At 36.1% G+C, this 18,756-nt stretch overlaps 1 protein-coding gene across 3 annotated transcripts in view; it reads left to right on the forward strand.

The window, feature by feature from the left end:
* Window positions 1–18,756, forward strand: part of LOC123879223 (aromatic-L-amino-acid decarboxylase) — a 30,685-nt gene that overhangs the window by 5,097 nt on the left and 6,832 nt on the right. The window contains exons 3-16 of one of the 3 annotated variants that reach the window (XM_045926835.1): window positions 6,072–6,244; window positions 7,243–7,356; window positions 8,425–8,547; window positions 9,168–9,336; window positions 10,088–10,197; window positions 13,391–13,530; window positions 14,229–14,318; window positions 14,807–14,877; window positions 15,282–15,301; window positions 15,782–16,027; window positions 16,688–16,786; window positions 17,226–17,304; window positions 18,100–18,123; window positions 18,335–18,475. In XM_045926835.1, coding sequence (XP_045782791.1) covers window positions 6,072–6,244; window positions 7,243–7,356; window positions 8,425–8,547; window positions 9,168–9,336; window positions 10,088–10,197; window positions 13,391–13,530; window positions 14,229–14,318; window positions 14,807–14,877; window positions 15,282–15,301; window positions 15,782–16,027; window positions 16,688–16,786; window positions 17,226–17,304; window positions 18,100–18,123; window positions 18,335–18,475 — 1,599 coding nt within the window. Of the gene's footprint in view, window positions 1–6,071; window positions 6,245–7,242; window positions 7,357–8,424; window positions 8,548–9,167; window positions 9,337–10,087; window positions 10,198–13,390; window positions 13,531–14,228; window positions 14,319–14,806; window positions 14,878–15,281; window positions 15,302–15,781; window positions 16,028–16,687; window positions 16,787–17,225; window positions 17,305–18,099; window positions 18,265–18,334; window positions 18,476–18,756 lie in introns of all 3 variants that reach the window. The other 2 variants (XM_045926834.1, XM_045926836.1) reach the window with 2 other exon arrangements.

Genomic DNA, 18,756 nt, shown 5'->3' on the forward strand with positions numbered 1-18,756 from the left:
AGCGGGCCGCTGCTGACTTAATATCACACTAATATTATAAAGGCGAAAGTTTGTATGTATGTGTGTGTGTGTGTGTGTATGTGTATGTTTGTTACTCCTTCACGCAAAAACCACTGGATGGATTTGGCCGAAATTCAGAATGGAGATAGATAATATCCTGGATTAGCACATAGGTTACTTTTTATCCCGGAAAATTAAAGAGTTCCCACGGGATTTCAAAAAACAGAAATCCACGCGGACGAAGTCGCGGGCGTCAGCTAGTATAGGATAAAAATCTACTCGGTAGGAAAGGCATTCCGAACCAGTGGTAGATGCTTTTGACGCGTCAAAAGTAGGGGGAGGGGGGGCACATTGATTCACGGGGCACATTGGTACAGTATCTATATCTCAAAACCGATAAACGCTACACAGTCCGGCACATCACTAGAATGCTCAAGGGCATTCACAAGAATGACAGTTGTGACACCGTTCGCCGCCAGTTTGCCATTGGACCTCAACGGTCACTAACGTGTTGAAAGTGGCGTGCGCCGCTGCCTACAAAAAAAAAACGTGAAATGTAATTGTGTCTCAGGAGGATTCTTTTAGTTGTTTTTGTTATTATTTGTTACTACAGGTAAGTAAATATAGTTATTATTGTATTTTAAAATGTTTTTGATTGCATTATTATTATATATTAGATAAAATTAATTGTTTGTGGAAAAAGTCCGTTGGGGCACTTTGATACGGTAATGTGCGGGGTACAATGATACGTATCAATCTGCCCCTCTAGTGTATTAAAGTGCCCCGTCAAAAATAATAGTTTATTTTATTGTTTATTTTCTTTTTTTCAGAAAATGGTGCGCACGTACAAACCCAAAACTGATAGAAAAAATATCAATGAAGAAAACATTGAAGACAATACGTGAAGTATTGTCAAAGACTTTATCTATACGCAAAGCAGCCGACAAATATAGCATCAAAACTGCGACCCTACAACATCGCATAGAAAAAGCCAGAAAATCATTTGAAGCTACCAGAATATTATCTACAAATGAGGCATCCTCTTCATTACAAGCAGAATCTTCTTTATCACAAGCAGGTCCATCTTCACCACAAATAGCACCATCTATGGAGATGGCACAAATAGCGTCATCTTCAGCACACACTACTACTGCAGCTTTATCATCACACACTGCTACAGCTACTTCATCAAACATCTATGGTTCCAAATATACCGTTGCACAAGTTTTTTCAATCGAACAAGAAAAGGCATTGACTCAATATTTATTGAATTGCAGTAAAATGCACTACGGCCTTACGTTGACCTATTTTTTTTCATTGACTACTTTTTTACACTTTCTGATAATAATCAATTGCTAAATTATTTTTATATTTATATGAGAGTTTTTATGATTATTTTTGTTAAATTTTTGATGTTTGTTTATTTTTTTAAGAAAACTATTGTTCAATTTGATAGGAGGTTCTAATATTATATTTTCATTAACAATATTCAATGTTAAAGTCTGATTACTTAGTAAGTATATAACTGATTATATAATTAAGAAAATAACAGAGAATTAGTCTTGTTCTATGATGACAATATTGTTTTTTTTTGTGATTATATTTCTTAAGTAACTTAAGAGACTGATTATGGCTAATGTGCACTCTTAATAAAAAGTGTTTTGCGATCTCAATCAATAAAATTGTTTTATTTCTTAATTTTAAGTAATAATACAGTTTATATTGGGTTTTTAGTCAGTTTAAATTTGCATTTCATATGGATCTAAAATACGTATCAAACTGCCCCACCCCATGTATCAAAGTGCCCCACTGGTGGGGCAGAATGATACAAACATTTTATTTTCTTAAAATCACATTATCTCTATACGTCGCCAATTTTTGCGGTTTTTGCGTAGCCAAAATGTAAGCTGACATATCAGCCAATGCACACATCAAAACAAATATTTAAATATAATGCTTTATGGTCCTCAGAAAAGAGATTTAATTTTTGTGTATCAAAGTGCCCCCTCTCCCCCTACTTGTAAAAGTCTAATTGAATAAAATATTTTGAATTTGCATTTGAATTCTAGGAAAACCGGCCAAGTGCGAGTCAGACTCGCGCACTGAGGGCTCCGTAGTCGGGTATTTTTTCCAACAATTTGGACGATAAATCAAAAACTATTATACATAAAAATAAATCAAAATCTGTTTTAGGATGTACAGGTAAATCCCTTTCATATGATACCCCACAAACTTGGTATAGTTATCTTATTTTGAAAATTGAAACACATTTTAATTTTTTTTAAATGATGTAACCACAAATTCGCGGTTTTCAGATTTACTCTGTACAAGCTTTGTACTTGTGCTATAAGACCTACCTACCTACCAAATTTAATGATTCTAGGTCAACGGGAAGTACCCTATAGGTTTCTTGACAAACAGACAGACAGACAGACAACAAAGTGATCCTATAAGGGTTCCGTTTTTCTTTTTGAGGTACGGAACCATAAAAATGGACCTCGAAATTAGGTTTAAGACCTCTTTGTGCAAAAGTAATTAAGTATAGTTACATTATCCTTAATTGTAGTATGTAAACAACTTTTTTCTTTCAATCCGTCCTTATGCTTACGTTTAAACTGTTAAGATGCAAAAGTAACTATAGTAACTAAACTAATTATTCATATTAATATTCAAAAAACGTATGAAAACTCGTACAATTAAATGTACTGCAAGGAGAATTGCCTATAATTGGATTAAGCCTAAGATTAGTAGGCATTTGTAACTATTAGGTATAGTTATTTAATTGATTTGTCAATGTCTTATCCGTGTTATATACCTAATTATTATTTTCTCGTACTTATTATCCTGGACCCTTATTTCCTATGACATTGGTCTCGGACATGTTATTAACATGCCACCATCCATACTAATATCATAAATGCGAAAGTGTGTCTGTCTGTCTGTTACCTTTTCACGGCCCAAGAGTTTAACCGATTCTCAAGAAATTTGGTAGAGAGCTAGCTTAGCTTATGTCCCGGGAATGGACATGGGCAACTTTTCTCCCGGAAAATCAGAGAGTTCCCACGGGATTCTTAAAGACCCATCCGCTTAACTGATTTCTATGAAAGGTACAGAGGTAGCTTGCATCCCGGAAATTTACATAGGCAACTTTTTATCCCGGAATATCAAAACGTTTCTAACGGGATTTTTAAAAGAATTTTCCGAGATAAAAGTAGCCTATGTGTTAATCCAGGGTATAATCTATGTCCATTCTAAATTTCAGCCAAATCCGTCGAGTAGTTTTTGCGTGAAAGAGTAACAAACATACACACATACACAAAAACTTTCGTCTTTATAATACTAGAGGATGCCCACGACATCGTCCGCGTGGATTTTTATAGATCCCGTGGGACTGTTTGATTTTCCGGGATACAAATTTACCTATTTCGATTACAGGGACGCAAGCTACTTCGGTACCTTTCATACAAATCGGTTAAGTTGATGGGTCCTCAGGAATCCCGCGGGAACTCTTTGATTTTCTGGCATAAAAAGTAGCCTATGTCCGTCCCCGGGATATAAGATAACCCTGTACCAAATTTCCTCAGAATCGGTTACACTGTTGGGCCGTGAAAAGGTAGCAGACAGACAGACAGACAGTCACACTTTCGCATTTGTAATATTAGTATGGGTTAAGTGTGATTATTCTGATTCTTCGACACAATATCGCACAAAATAAGTAGGTATATTGTATCAAGTCAATAAAGATTCAATCGTTTGCAAATCCACGCTAAACGTAGATCTGTCGCTATAAAAAGGCTTAGGGGGGTGTTGTAAACGACTCAATATGGGAAATCGAACCTAATACCTAACATCTAAAACATACAATATTGTCGCGAATGTAAAATAAAGAGTTATTTGACATTTATAGAACTTTATAGGATCTAGAAATTGTATCTACTAAGTACTAACTAGATTTTGGATAGAACAGATTTTGTATTTTTAGAATACACTCAAAAATAATGATATTATGCTAATAATTATAAAATATTAATTATCAAAAGAAAATCGTTTTTTGTTTTGATAGATATGTAATTTTATTAAAACAATGAACCTAAAACTAAAAACCATTATTATCAAAATATATTAAGTATACTTATAATAAAATAACGTAATATTATAATATTTCTTCGAAATTAAAATAATAACCGTTACAATAATTTAAAATTACTAATGAATAATACACGTTATAAATATTTAGAAACCTTTATTAATATTAAGATTTATAGTTTCCGTATTCTGAAAATATTTTTATAAACGATTACCTAACTAATATTAGGTAATATTTTCTGCGCGTTTATTGTTACAAACAAAATGTTTGTAAGAATTTTTCCTTATGTTAGTAATCTTAGTACTAAAGTACTAGTATTCAGCCTACCGTGGCAACTCTATTCCATTCAATTAAATTATCGTATAATATTAAATAATTAATAGTGATCTTTGTTTTGACCAATTTATTTCAATGACAATATTCATATTCAAATTCAAAATATTTTTATTCAATTAGACTTTTACAAGTCATAAATACTTAAATTTAAAAATTACAAAATAAAAATCCATATCCATACTAATATTATGAATGCGAAAGTGTGTCTGTCTGTCTGTCTGTCTGCTACCTTTTCACGGCTTTACAGTTTAACCGGTTCTGACGAGGTACCTACAGGGTTAGCTTATATCCCGAGGACGGACATAGGCTATTTTTATCCCGGAAAATCAAAGAGTTTCCAAGGGATTCCCAAAAACCCAACCGCTTAACCGATTTGTATGAAAATTGGCACCGAGGTAGCTTGCGTCCCTGTAATTGACATAGGCAACTTTTTATCCCGGAAAATCAAACAGTTCCCACGGGATCTTTAAAAACCTAATTCCACGCGGACGAAGTCGTGGGCATCCTCTGTAATTGAATTATAGAGTATTAAATAATTGAATTATAAATAAATAAATAAACACATACTTATAAGAGCGAGTGCTTTATTTACATATAAATTAACTGTAAGTTACAAACAATACTATTTGAAAGTGTAAAAAAGAAGTACGCTGTAGGAAATCCTATTCCTTTGTCTTTGGTGTCAATTAATTGGATTTGTGGACAAGTACTAAGTACTTGATTTAATTTAGGTAGGTTTTATTACTAGATACGGTTTTTTTTCTCTCGTCTGGCTTTACAAAGATTAGCCAATGTCAAGTTTGCAGTTATTTGTAACAAGTTAGTTAAACTATACAAGTATGGACCCCGTCTGTGCCGGCGCTCGCCGACATACGCACGGCACCCCCTTAGAGCGCTTTCCAGTCAGTTTTAACAAAAAAAAAAACACTCCAAAAAGGCAGAGCACGCCCGCCAGCTAACACCAACACAGACGAAGTCCCTAGGGACCGTATCTAGATACGGTTATAAAAACGATTTTAAACCCTTGATGACTTACAAGTTAGATCGATCTTCTTTTACCATTTTGGAATAACTAAGTAGGGGTTTTCCCCATATGGGGTGGATTTAAGTTTTTAGGGTTCCACACCTCAAAAGGAATAACAGAACCCTTGTAGGATTACTTTGTTATATGTCTGTCTGTCGTGTCTGTCAAGAAAACCTATAGGTCACTTCGCGTTGACCGAGAATCATAAAACTTGACAGGCAGGTAGATCTTATAGCAAAAGTATAAGAAAAAAATCCGAAAACCATGAATTTGTGTTTACATCAAAAAAATTATTATAATGTGTTCATGAACGAATAATTAGTATTTTCAATGTTCAAAGTAAGTAACTATACCTACCAAGTGGGGTATCGTGTGAAAGGGCTTTACCTGTACATTCTAAAACAGATTTTTATTTATTTTTATGCCTATATCTACCAAGTGGGGTATCATAATATGAAAGGGACTTTCACCTGTAGGTACGTGCTCTAATACAGTTTTTTTTATAAATAATAGTTTTTGATTTATCGTGCAAAAATGTTGGAAAAAATACCCGAGCACGGAACCCTCGGTGCGCGAGTCTGACTCGCACTTGGCTGGTTTTTTAAAGTTGGTATTTCTTAATAGCCAAAGAACTGGTGGACTACATAGCGGACTACCTGGAGAACATTCGAGATCACCGAGTGTACCCCGGGGTCCAACCCGGGTACTTGCACAAACGGCTGCCCAACGAAGCCCCTCAGCTCCCAGAGAAATGGGATGACATCTTCAAGGATGTAGAGGACCACATCATGCCCGGAGTAAGTTGGAATTTCACTATACAGTGTGCTTCTTTTTTTTGACTGGGACAGTATGGGTAAATCCACGTAAAAGACGTACGAAGCGATTTGCTTCCTCTTTTCTTATCCGAACCGCTAGGATATGGAACCCTTTCCCTTCCACCTGTAATATGGGTACCTTCAATTCAAGAGTGAATAGGCAACTTCTAGGCAAGCGCGCTGCATCTTGGGCTGCATCATCACTTGTTAGCAGGTCTGATGAAGCCAAGCGCTAGTATATATAATTAAAAAAAAAAACTAAAACTATAGTAGATACAGAAAAACTGTCTTAGGAACCTCGAATCGATTAGCTTTAAAAAAAAAAAATTGTCATTGAATTTTCTGGACAACTCACACTTGACCAAAAAATTTACCTAAAGGTTCCTAAGACAGTTTCCCTGTATCTTCTATGGTTTTGGATTTCCCCATACTGTCCCAGTTAAAAAAAAACACGCTGTATATTCAACCCTGGCTGCTCACGAAGCCTTACTTTTCTCCGGTCATCTCCAGACGGTTTCATCAGCTTACACTTCTCTAAAAAACAAGACCTGTCTACAGAAGATTTTTCATGGCTTAATTCATAACCCACCGGTTTTTTAAAAAAAAGGGGTTTTAAAAAAAAATACAATTAGCCATGTTAATCATCACACTGATATTATAAAGGAGAAAGTTTGTATGTGTGTGTGTGTGTGTGTGTGTGCGTATGTTTGTTACTCCTTCACGCCAAATGTACTGGACGGATTGGGTTGAAATTTAGGATGGAGATAGATTATACCCTGGATTAGCACATAGGCTACTTTTTATCCCGGAAAATCAAAGAGTTCCCACGGGATTTTTAAAAAACCTACATGCGCGTGAACGAAGTCGCGGTTATCAGCTAGTGACTAATATTACCCTTTCCCCTCCAACTAAGCGCAAAGCTGTATTAGGAGTAGGTACAACAATATTCTTCTAAAACTAATATAAACATTGTTCCTTAGATCGTCCACTGGCAGAGTCCACACATGCACGCCTACTTCCCAGCTCTCACGTCATACCCCTCCATTATGGGGGAGATGCTCTCCAGTGCGATGAATGTTCTATGCTTTACTTGGGTAAGTCCAGTCTTTATGATGCTAGGAACAAACCTAACGGAACTTGCGATTAAGAGGGGTCTCTCCGTCACTCGTTTCATACAATCGTAGTTCCAATTTCATTTGAATATTAAGCAACGAAAGTCCATGAAATTTTGCAGACATATTCTAGAAACTAATATCTATGTCTGTGGTTTTCCAGATTTCTGTTAAAATATTCGGTTTCAAAGTTACGCGGTCTTAAAAATTTTCATACAAATCTTTGAGCCCCTGTAATTTTAAAACTACATATTTTTAGAAAAATCTAAAACACCACAGACACAGATATTAGTTTCTAGAATGTGTCTGCAAAATTTCATGGACTTTAGTTGCTTAATATTCAAATAAAATTGGAACTACGATTGTATGAAACGAGTGACGGAGGAAAGTTAGAGTAGGGCCATATCTGTATGAATCAGACACTTTATTTGTTGGGGTCAATACCCCACCTTTGACCCCGCATCTATCTACGCAACGTTTGTTGACCTCTAGGGTCAGTCAGATGTTTCATTTGCAATATATTGTGGACTTTGAAAAAAATACAGCACTTTTAATTTTTTTCTCGTTTTTGTGTTATCTTATTAGTAATTAATCAGTACTATCACCTGTCTTTGTTTTTGCTAGCGTTCTCATTACATCCAGTATACAGAATGTAACCACAATGTACCTCAACACAATCCAATGCCAATAACCATTTGTCTTTGCTTGTAGTTTAGTGATTTAGTACTTTTCAAAGCCGCATTGTATGGCGTGCAAAACTCGGGTCAATGCCCCACCTACGACGCGGCATTGACCCCGCAACACCTGTCTACGCAACGTTCGTTAAACTCTAGCGTCGGTCAGATGTTTTGTTTACGATACATTGTGAACTTTGAAAAAACACAGGCTTTTTTAATTTTTGTCGCGTTTTTTGTGTTATCTTCTCAGTAGTATCACCTGTCTTCATTTTTTAATTCCAGCAGTTTGAGCTGTGCGTTGAAAAGCTGACTGACTGACAGTTAGTTTTTCTTTTTATATATAAGTACAGATACTTTTATTTATGAAAACCAGGCGTCATCACCAGCTGGAACCGAACTGGAGACGATAGCGATGAACTGGCTGGGTAAACTGCTGGGCCTGCCCGACTGCTTCCTCAATGAGAAGAACGATAGCCCTGGAGGTGGAGTCATACAGGTATGTGTATTATTTCATTTGATTAGGGTTCCGTACCTCAAAAGGAAAAACGGAACCCTTACAGGATCACTGTGTTGTCTGTCTGTCTGTCCGTCTGTTTGACCGCATGTCACAGGCCTCTAGCTCGTAGACGAAATGAGCTACAATCCTGAATTCTGTTCATTCCTGAAAATCCTGTTTGGTATTTACTGTAGAACGTTGACCCAAAAATAACATTTGAATTAGAAATTTTATTAAATTATTTTTCAGGAGGACCATTCCAAATTTCAGCCAAATCCGTCCAGTAGTTTTTGCGTGAAAGAGTAACAAACATACACACATACACAAAAACTTTCATATTCATAATATTAATACACATCACATCACATCACACTAGTATAATGTTTGTGATGTTTGTGATGTTAGATTTAAGGCCGATTTACACTAATTGCATACACGTGACACGTACGTAGTGACGCGCGCAAACCCCTAACACACCGGGTTACGCATACGTCCACGTTTTACGCAAGTGGTGTGCAATGTTTCATACAGTTCCATGCATTACAACGCAATGGTACGCGCTACGTCTACGCTTACGCAGCCTGTGTGAACGAGCTATTAATTTTTTTGCCTTGTTGTAGACAACAGCCAGTGAAGCAACTCTGGTTAGTCTCCTGGCTGCAAGGACCAGGGCTCTGATCGAGCTGTCCAGCCTGAACCCTGACATGCAGTCATCGGAACTGCTGGGCCATTTGATCTGCTATTGTTCTGACCAGGCCCATTCTTCGGTGGAAAAAGCTGGATTAATAGGTAAATTCAGATGTTATATATTATATCAGATATTGTATATCGGAATAGTAATATCAGATTTATTATAGGGCTTTATGGTTATTTAGGTGTATTAGGCGACAAGGTGTATTTTATAATTTTGTTTGCCATTCAAGGTAAACCAAGAAAACCGGCCAAGTGCGAGTCAGACTCGCGCACTGAGGGTTCCGTACTCGGGTATTTTTTCCAACATTTTGCACGATAAATCAAAAACTATTATGCATAAAAATAAATAAAAATCTGTTGAAGAATGAAGTTGTAGAATGTACTGGTAAAGGCCGTTCATATGATACCCGACTTGGTATAGTTATCTTACATACTTAAATTTAAACACATTTTAATTTTTTTTAAATAATGTAACCACAAATTCACGGTTTTCGGATTTATTCCTTTACTTGTGCTATAAGACCTACCTACCTGCCAAATTTCATGATTTTAGGTCAACGGGAAGTACCCTATAGGTTTTCTTGACAGACACGACGGACGGACAGACAGACAGACATACAACAAACTCCTGGATCCTAAAAGGGTTCCCTTTTTCCTTTTCAGGTACGGAACCCTAATAATATAGTCAAATTATCATTTAATATATTAGATACAATAATATTTAATATACAAAAATATATTAATATAATAAGGGTATTATTACTAAGGGTATTATTTGTGTTACCTTTTGTTTATTGTTAATACTGTGTGTCTCCATAAAAAAAAAAAAAAAAAATTATTGTATCAGGTCTGGTCAGAATGCGTTACATAGAGTCTGATGAGAACCAATGCATGAGAGGCGCGAAGCTGGAGGAGGCTATACTAAATGATAAGGACAAAGGACTTGTGCCGTTCTGGGTAAGTGTATTAAGGTTCATTTTCATTTAGCCATAATATTTTACTTACACCTGTCTAAAAGGAGAAGAAAACTATATAAAACTAATTAAGTGGTAAAAAAACAAATCATATATTTAATGGAAGCATAATAGGCGCCTTATCGCCTAAGTCAAGGTAACCTCTGAAGAAAGAAAGACTTGAAAAGCTGGATTATTGCTGTCACAGGTTTTCAAAATCCAGGCAAAGATAAAGTCGAAAATTTATACTAATTCTGAGAGTTTATTAATTTTTTTTTTAATTTAAAGAATATTCACTGTACGTGAAGGATAGTATAAACACAATAAAATAACAATAACGCAATGAATATAAAGTCCAAAACGCTAATATAACTACATAGTAATTAATCGTTTAATTTTTTTTAATTAGCAAAATAAATAGAAAATAGTTTTTAAACAAAACTTTCACATCAATTTTAAGAGGGGTCTCTCCGTCACTCGCTCCATACAAACGTAGTTCCAATTTCATTTGAATATTAAGCAACCAAAGTCCATGTTTTGCAGACATATTCTAGAAACTAATATATATGCCTGTGGTTTTCCAGATTTCTGTTAAAATATTCCGTTTCAAAGTTACGCGGTCTTAAAAATTCACATGCAAATCTTTAAGCCCCTGTAATTTTAAAACTACATATTTTTAGAAAAATCTAAAAAACCGCAGGCACAGATATTAGTTTCTAGAATATGTCTGCAAAATTTCATGGACTTTGGTTGCTTAATATTGAAATGAAATTGGAACTACGATTGTATGGAGTAAGTGACGGAGAGAGCCCTGTTAATTATTCTAAACAACAGTAAAAATGTATTTTGTGTAATAAAAATGTAGATGTAGATTTTAATAGAATACACAACAATACAATTATTGCAATTCTAAAATTCAAAATAGAAAAATAAATATTGATTAACTAAGTAGGTATATTGCTTTCTAATTATACTTGTACCTAGTATGATATTCTAATAACAATATAGGTAATCATTGTGCAAAGTAAATACTTAATTTAAACATCTCCGGAGCATCATTATAAAGGAGCTAGAGAATTATTACCATTTTTAAATACCATCTGAGGTCCGCTTTGGGACCAATTTGTGTAGGATTATGGACCGCTAACAAGGGACTCACAGTTGACTTGACTAAAGACATTGCTTTACAGCGATTGCTAATTTGTATATTGAAATAAAGTTGAAAACTTAAACCCGACTGCGATCGTCTTAATAAACGCTGAAATATCATAGTAAAATTGTTTTTCTGTCGCTTGGTATATTTTAATGTTGTAGTACATTTCTATTTATGAACTCAGAATTTTCTCCTCTTTCATTTGACACCCCATTCGATACAAAAGCAAAAAAAAATATTTTGAGACCCTCACTTTTTTTCATGTAACATCCGTTTGGTCAATTTTTGACGTGACAACGTCTTATAATTCGATAGAGCCGGCTGCACGCACGAAAAAACATGACTCATGCGGCGTTACCTCGCTCTGAGTCGTTCCATGTAAGGCTTGAAGTGCAAGCGAGAGCGCGGAACGAGCGACAAAGAAGCACAATCGGCCTTTGTTGTCACGTTCAACTATCGTCAGTAAACCGACTTTACAGACAACCAATTTTTTTCGTATAAAATGTAGCCTATGTCACCCGGACCCTTACGACGAATCGATTGTTGACACCTCATTCATCAAAATCGGCCCTGTAGTTTAGGCGCTACGGTGGAACACACAGAATCTGGATACAAACATACATACCCACATACATACCCACATACATACCCACATACATACCCACATACATACCCACATACATACATACATAGACTGCTAAAATCATAACCCTTCCTTTTGGCTTTGCCTCAGTCGGATAATAAGCAATTTATTTTAAGACTTGCTTTTTGCTTGCTTCTAGGATTTCTGAATCTATTTCTAACTTTAAGGTCACGCGTTTCATGTGCCCGTGCAAAGGTATTACGCCTAAAGGTGCCCACGCACTTGAACTGAACTGCAGCTGAACTGCGTGTCGCGTCAGCGCCCCGAACGATATTCTCTCGGAGAGAATCTCTATTCGCTGGAGAGAATATCGGGCGGGCGCGACGCCCAGTTCAGCTGCAGTTCAGTTCGAGTGCGTGGGCACCTTTATAATAATCTATTATTTGTTATTCTTGATCTAAAACTAAGAAAGATATCGATTCATTATCTAAGCCCTAAAACAATAAATCCTTATACTACAAGTGTAAATTAAAAATTTATAACACCCCCGACAAGTGAAGGTTACAGTAACTAGAAAAGAGCTGATAACTTTCAAACGGCTGAACCGATTTTCTTGGATTATAGCTAAGAACACTCTCGATCAAGCCACCTTTCAAACAAAAAAAAACTAAATTAAAATCGGTTCATTAGTTTAGGAGCTACGATGCCACAGACAGATACATCGATACACAGATACACACGTCAAACTTATAACACCCCTCTTTTTGGGTTGGGGGTTAAAAATTATATTTATTTTGAAAGTTATGGCTCTTGGAACATCTCTATTGCGACAACTTTGTGCGTAAAGTCCCGTGAAAGATTCAGCCGTTCCAACCGTTCAGGGTTCGTTCAAACAAACAGACAAACAGACAGACATACAGACAGACAAAAGTTTTAAAAACATGTGATTCAGGGTACAGTTCAAATAAGCATATATGAGCTTAGGTTGTTAAGCAGTTATTTCGAAATTACAGACAGACACTTCAATTTTGTTTTTAATAGTATAAGTATAGAAGATGCTCCCGATAAACAGTTTAAGTGATAGTTAGGCATCGGCTTAATAAGCTCATTTTAGAACGATGCAACGACTACCTACTAATTACTCGTACATGCTCAACTCATGTAGGTATTCAGTATAGCTGCTCTTCAGTTAACAATTTTGCGCAGCATAAAAGCGAATTGTTTACTAAATTGATGCCTTATTTTGTGGTAGGTAGGAGGTAAACAAGTATTTTTAGGGTACCATACCTCAAAAGGAAAAAACGGAACCCTTGTAGGATCACTTTGCTGTCTGTCTGTCTGTCTGTCTAAAAATCTCCCTAAAAATCTTCCGCGCATATCTATGAGGGTTGGCCTTCGATTGGCATTTCTGTGAAGATTGGAATTCGGTTGGGAGGACATTATCTCTAACTATCTTTGCAGGTGTGTGCAACCCTTGGTACGACTGGTTCCGTGGCATTTGACAACCTTCGTGAAATAGGCGAGGTATGCGAGAAGCACTCCGCATGGCTGCATGTCGATGCTGCATATGCGGGGAGCGCATTTATATGCCCTGAGTATAGGTAATTTTTTTATTTACCTACTAGAGGATGCCCGCAACTTCATCCGCGTGGATTTAGATTTTTAAAGATCCCGTGGGAACTGTTTGATTTTCCGGGGTAAAAAATAGCCTATGTCAATTATAGAGACGCAAGCTACCTCGGTACCAAATTTCGTACAAATCGTTTAAGCGGATGGGGTTTTGGGAATCCCGTGGGAACTCTTTGATTTTCCGGGATAAAAAATAGCCTATGTCCGTCCCCGGGATATAAGATAACCCTGTACCACATCGGAATCGGTAAACTATTATACCGTGAAAAGGTAGCAGACAGACAAACAGACACACTTTCCCATTTATAATATTAGTATGGATTATTTGCGTGTAGCTGACGTCCGCGAAATCCCGTGGGAACTCTTTGATTTTCTGAGATAAAAAGTAGCCTATAATATGCTAATCCAGGACATTATCTATCTCCATTTCAAATTTCAGCCAGATCCGTACGGATTTGCGTTAAGGAGTAACACACATACACATACACAGAAACTTTCGCCCATATAACATTATTGTGATTTTCGTAATTAGAATTTTCTTTAGGTAGGAAACTTGGAGTTTCCATTTTCGACCATTAAATATATTATCACGAATATTTTTTTGCACCAAATAAAATATGTTTTTATCCTTATGCTTTTTAGAGTTCAGATAGATTTTCATATTTTTCAGACATTGGCTAAACGGCGTGGAGTTAGCAGATTCCTTCGCTTTTAACCCTTCCAAATGGTTGATGGTCAACTTCGACTGCACTGCTATGTGGTAAGTGACAAATTAAAAAAAAGACCCGAATAAAAGCCGATTCACGCGCGCGCACGTACACGTGACATGTGCGTAGTGACGCGCGTGAATCCGTAGACACAATTGCACGCATTACGTCTACGCGAACGTTCACGCCACGCAAGCGGTATGCCATGTCTTATACAGTTCCATACATTACAACGCAATGCTACGCGCTACGTCTACGCTTACGCGACGCATACGCGGCCTGTGTGGTCGGCGTGCGAGTTGAACTCTTTGAAAGTTCAATTTTTATTGGCAAGATATCGAATCATGGAATTATTTTACATGTCTTATGTGAACTTAAACTCTTTTAGTTTTGCTGCAGTTAAATTTAAACTTTATTTCCTAGAGATTAAGATTACTATTTTCCATAGGCAAAATTTGTATGTCGCTAACGCGACTTTGAAGTTTTTAACGCGCAGAAGATATCTTTCTCCTGAGGATTAATTTGTGGTTTAAATTTTTAGGGTTAAAGAAAGCACCGCACTCCACAGGACCTTCAATGTCAATCCTATTTACTTGCGCCACGAAAATTCAGGTAAAAAAATATTGTTTTATTTTCATACTGAGATTTTAGTGAATAAGTATATGTATGAAAGTTTAAAATATAATAAGTTTTTTTTACAAATACAAATAACCATAGATAACAATTATTATAATATTAAATAAGTAATCATAAATATTTCAATGTTTTTTTGTTATTGTCCGAAATTGTTTTATTAAAAAATGTATTAAAAAATTGATTTTCTTATTTATTTACTATCACAACTAGTACAACTAGTACATTTTTTACGTAAGTTTTTTTAAATAAAATTAACTTACATCTAAATCAAAACTGCAAAAAAATGAAAATAATTAAATTCTTCTTTGTTATTTCTTCAATAGTGTTAATAATATTATTACAAAAATATATTCCTTGCTTATGATTTTTTTTGTTTACAGGAAAAGCGATTGATTACATGGTAAGATTCGATTTGTTTCATACCATTTTAATATTTATCATTTTTAAAATTTTCTATATTTTTTTATAATTTTGGGTAAATTTACTCGCAAAAATATTCAAAAACTAGCTGATGCCCGCGACTTCGTTCGCGTGGATGTAGTTTTTAAAAAATCCCGTGGGAACTCTTTCATTTTCCGGGATAAAAAGTAGCCTATGTGCTAATCCAGAGTATAATCTATCTCCATTCTAAATTTCAGCCCAATCCGTCCAGTAGTTTTAGCGTGAAGGAGTAACAAACATACACATACACACCCACACACACACACACACACACACACACACACACACACACACACACACACACACACACACACACACACATACAAACTTTCTCCTTTATAATATTAGTGTGATTTATATTAGTGAGGATTAATAAATTATTTTTAAATCTGATCAATAAGAAGAAATAAAAGCTATATTTCAAACTGTTTTGAACAAGGTTGGGACTCAGGATGCGAATACAAGGAAAAAAATTGATATCACTGATAAGATCAATACTGATACTATCATAGAACATGATAATGATAAAAGTGATGGTAGCGTGACGAACAGTGATGAAGGTTACCCAGTAAGCGAAGAATTTTATGAGAGTGATGAAGACACGAATTTACATGGATACAATAAAATGGCCTCTGGGTGTCAATCAGAAATACAACTAGAGAATCCTGATAAGAAGGAATTCCTTGTATGTTGATTTTGGATTAGGTGATGGGATTATTAACAACGCATTTTTTTTTAAAGAACATTAGCCATGTTAATCATGACTAATACTCCCTTTTCCCCTCCAAATAAGCGTAAAGCTTCTGCCAGGAGTGGGTACGGCAATAGTGCAACGGATGGGGTTCGAACCGCCGACCTTTCGGAATTCAGTCCGCTCCTCAACCGTTGAGCTATCGAGACATTTGAGATGGTGATGGTTACTGTTATAACTTTGGAACCTATTGTGACCATATAACATTTATTTTATAGGATCTTTAAAAATTTAGATTTCATGAGGTTCTTAGATCTTACAATGAAGTTGAAATGTTCATGACCAAAATGAAAATAATAATTTTGTATAGCATCAGAAGACATAGAAATTAGTTCTTCTGTTGTTTTAGACTAAATTACAAATAACAATATATCTTGTGATGGGCTTGGCATTATAAGTTTAACCGTTTCTAATATTAAGCCAGAAAAACAATCTACTGACATGACTAGCGTTCTTACTAATATTTAACTGAACTACATTTTTCACTAACAGCACAAACTAATTTTGGAGGGTGGTTATAACTCATAACAATATAGCTGGCAATATAATATGGTATGGCTACATTTTTTTTAATATTTATTTTTATTTCTTTAGCACTGGCAAATTCCTCTAAGTCGCCGATTCAGAGCCCTTAAATTATGGTTCGTCCTTCGAAACTATGGTGTTGTTGGATTGCAGAAGCATATTCGAGAGGTAATTCACATCATTAACGGGGCTCTCTCCGTCACTTACTCCATACAATCGTAGTCCCAATTTCATTTGAATATTAAGCAACCAAAGTCCATGAAATATTGCAGACATATTCTAGAAACTAATATCTGTGCCTGTGGTATTTTAGATTTTTCTAAATATATGTAGTTTTAAAATTACAGGGGCTCAAAGATTTGTATGTGAATTTTTTAGACCGCGTAACTTTAAAACCGCATATTTTAACGAAAATCTGGAAAACCACAGGCATAGATATTAGTTCTCGGAACGTTTCTAAAAAAATCCATTGAGTATGATTGGTTAGTATTCCAATGAGAGACGAACTACGTTTGTATGGAGCGAGTGACGGAGAGACCCCTCTTAAAAATTTACTATGGGACCTTAAAATTATTTGATTTGAAACTTATTTCTATGTTGTTGCCAGGGTGTTCGACTAGCCCAAAAATTCGAAGCTCTGGTTTTGGCTGATCAAAGATTTGAGATCCCACAGCCAAGGAATCTTGGTAAGTTTTACATGAGTCAAGAAATTTTTAATTGAATTTACTTTTATTTTGTCATCACAGTCAGATTTTATATATGAATGAAAGGAGCTTGAATTTGTGCTATGTATTTACAATTGACATATTTGAATGGACCGATTTTAATTTAGTTTTTTTGTTTGAAAGGCGGCTTCATCGAGAGTGTTCTTAGCTAAAATTGAAAAAAATCGGTTCAGCCGTTTGAGAGTTATCAGCTCTTTTCTAGTTTTCTTATAGAGGTTTTTGTGTCGGGTGTTTTTTAAATTTTAAGTTATTAACAAAAGCGAATAATTTAAATTTTATTCATCTTTTATTTCAATACTAGAGGATACCCGCGACTTCGTCTGCGTGGATTTAGATTTTTATTGATCCCGTGGGGACTGTTTAATTTTCCGGGATAAAAAGTTGCCTACTTCAATTACAGGGACGCAAGCTACTTCGGTACCAAATTTCATACAAATCGGTTAAGTGGATGGGTCTTTAGGAAGCCCGCGGGAGCTCTTTGATTTTATGGGATAAAAAGTAGCCTATGTCCGTCCCCGGGATATAAGCTAACCCTGTACCAAACGTCAGAATCGGTTACACTGTTGGGCCGTGAAAAGGTAGCAGACAGATAGACAGACAGGCAGACAGACAGACAGACAGACAGACAGGCAGACAGACAGACAGACAGACAGACAGTCAGATAGACAGACAGACAGATAGACAGACAGACACACTTTCGCATTTATAATATTAAGTATGGATGGATTTTAATGTGTTTTTCCTTCTATTTTCCAGGTATGGTCGCTTTCCGCTTAAAAGGCGACAACACCCTCACTGAGCGTTTGCTGAAGCGTCTCAATGCACGGGGCTACATCCACGCCGTGCCTGCCTGCTTCAAGGGTGTCTACGTCATCAGATTCACCGTCACCTCACAGAGAACTACTAACCAGGACATCCTTGGTAAGTCTTTTGATCTTTGGCCTTTTTATGATTTGTGTAAGTCAAAGTCAAAGTCAAAATCGCTTAAAAGGCGACAACACCCTCACTGAGCGTTTGCTGAAGCGTCTCAATGCACGGGGCTACATCCACGCCGTGCCTGCCTACTTCAAGGGTGTCTACGTCATCAGATTCACCGTCACCTCACAGAGAACTACTAACCAGGATATCCTTGGTAAGTCATTTATTCTTTGGCCTTTTTATGATTTGTGTAAGTCAAAGTCAAAGTCAAAACCACTTAAAAAGTGACAAAACCCTCACTGAGTGTTTGCTGAAGCGTCTCAATGCACGGGGCTACATCCACGCCGTGCCTGCCTGCTTCAAGGGTGTCTACGTCATCAGATTCACCGTCACCTCACAGAGAACTACTAACCAGGATATCCTTGGTAAGTCATTTATTCTTTGGCCTTTTTATGATTTGTGTAAGTCAAAGTCAAAGTCAAAACTGCTTAAAAG

The sequence above is a fragment of the Maniola jurtina genome, chromosome 27 (genome assembly GCF_905333055.1).
Source record: "Maniola jurtina chromosome 27, ilManJurt1.1, whole genome shotgun sequence".
In the NCBI taxonomy this organism is placed as follows: domain Eukaryota; kingdom Metazoa; phylum Arthropoda; class Insecta; order Lepidoptera; family Nymphalidae; genus Maniola; species Maniola jurtina.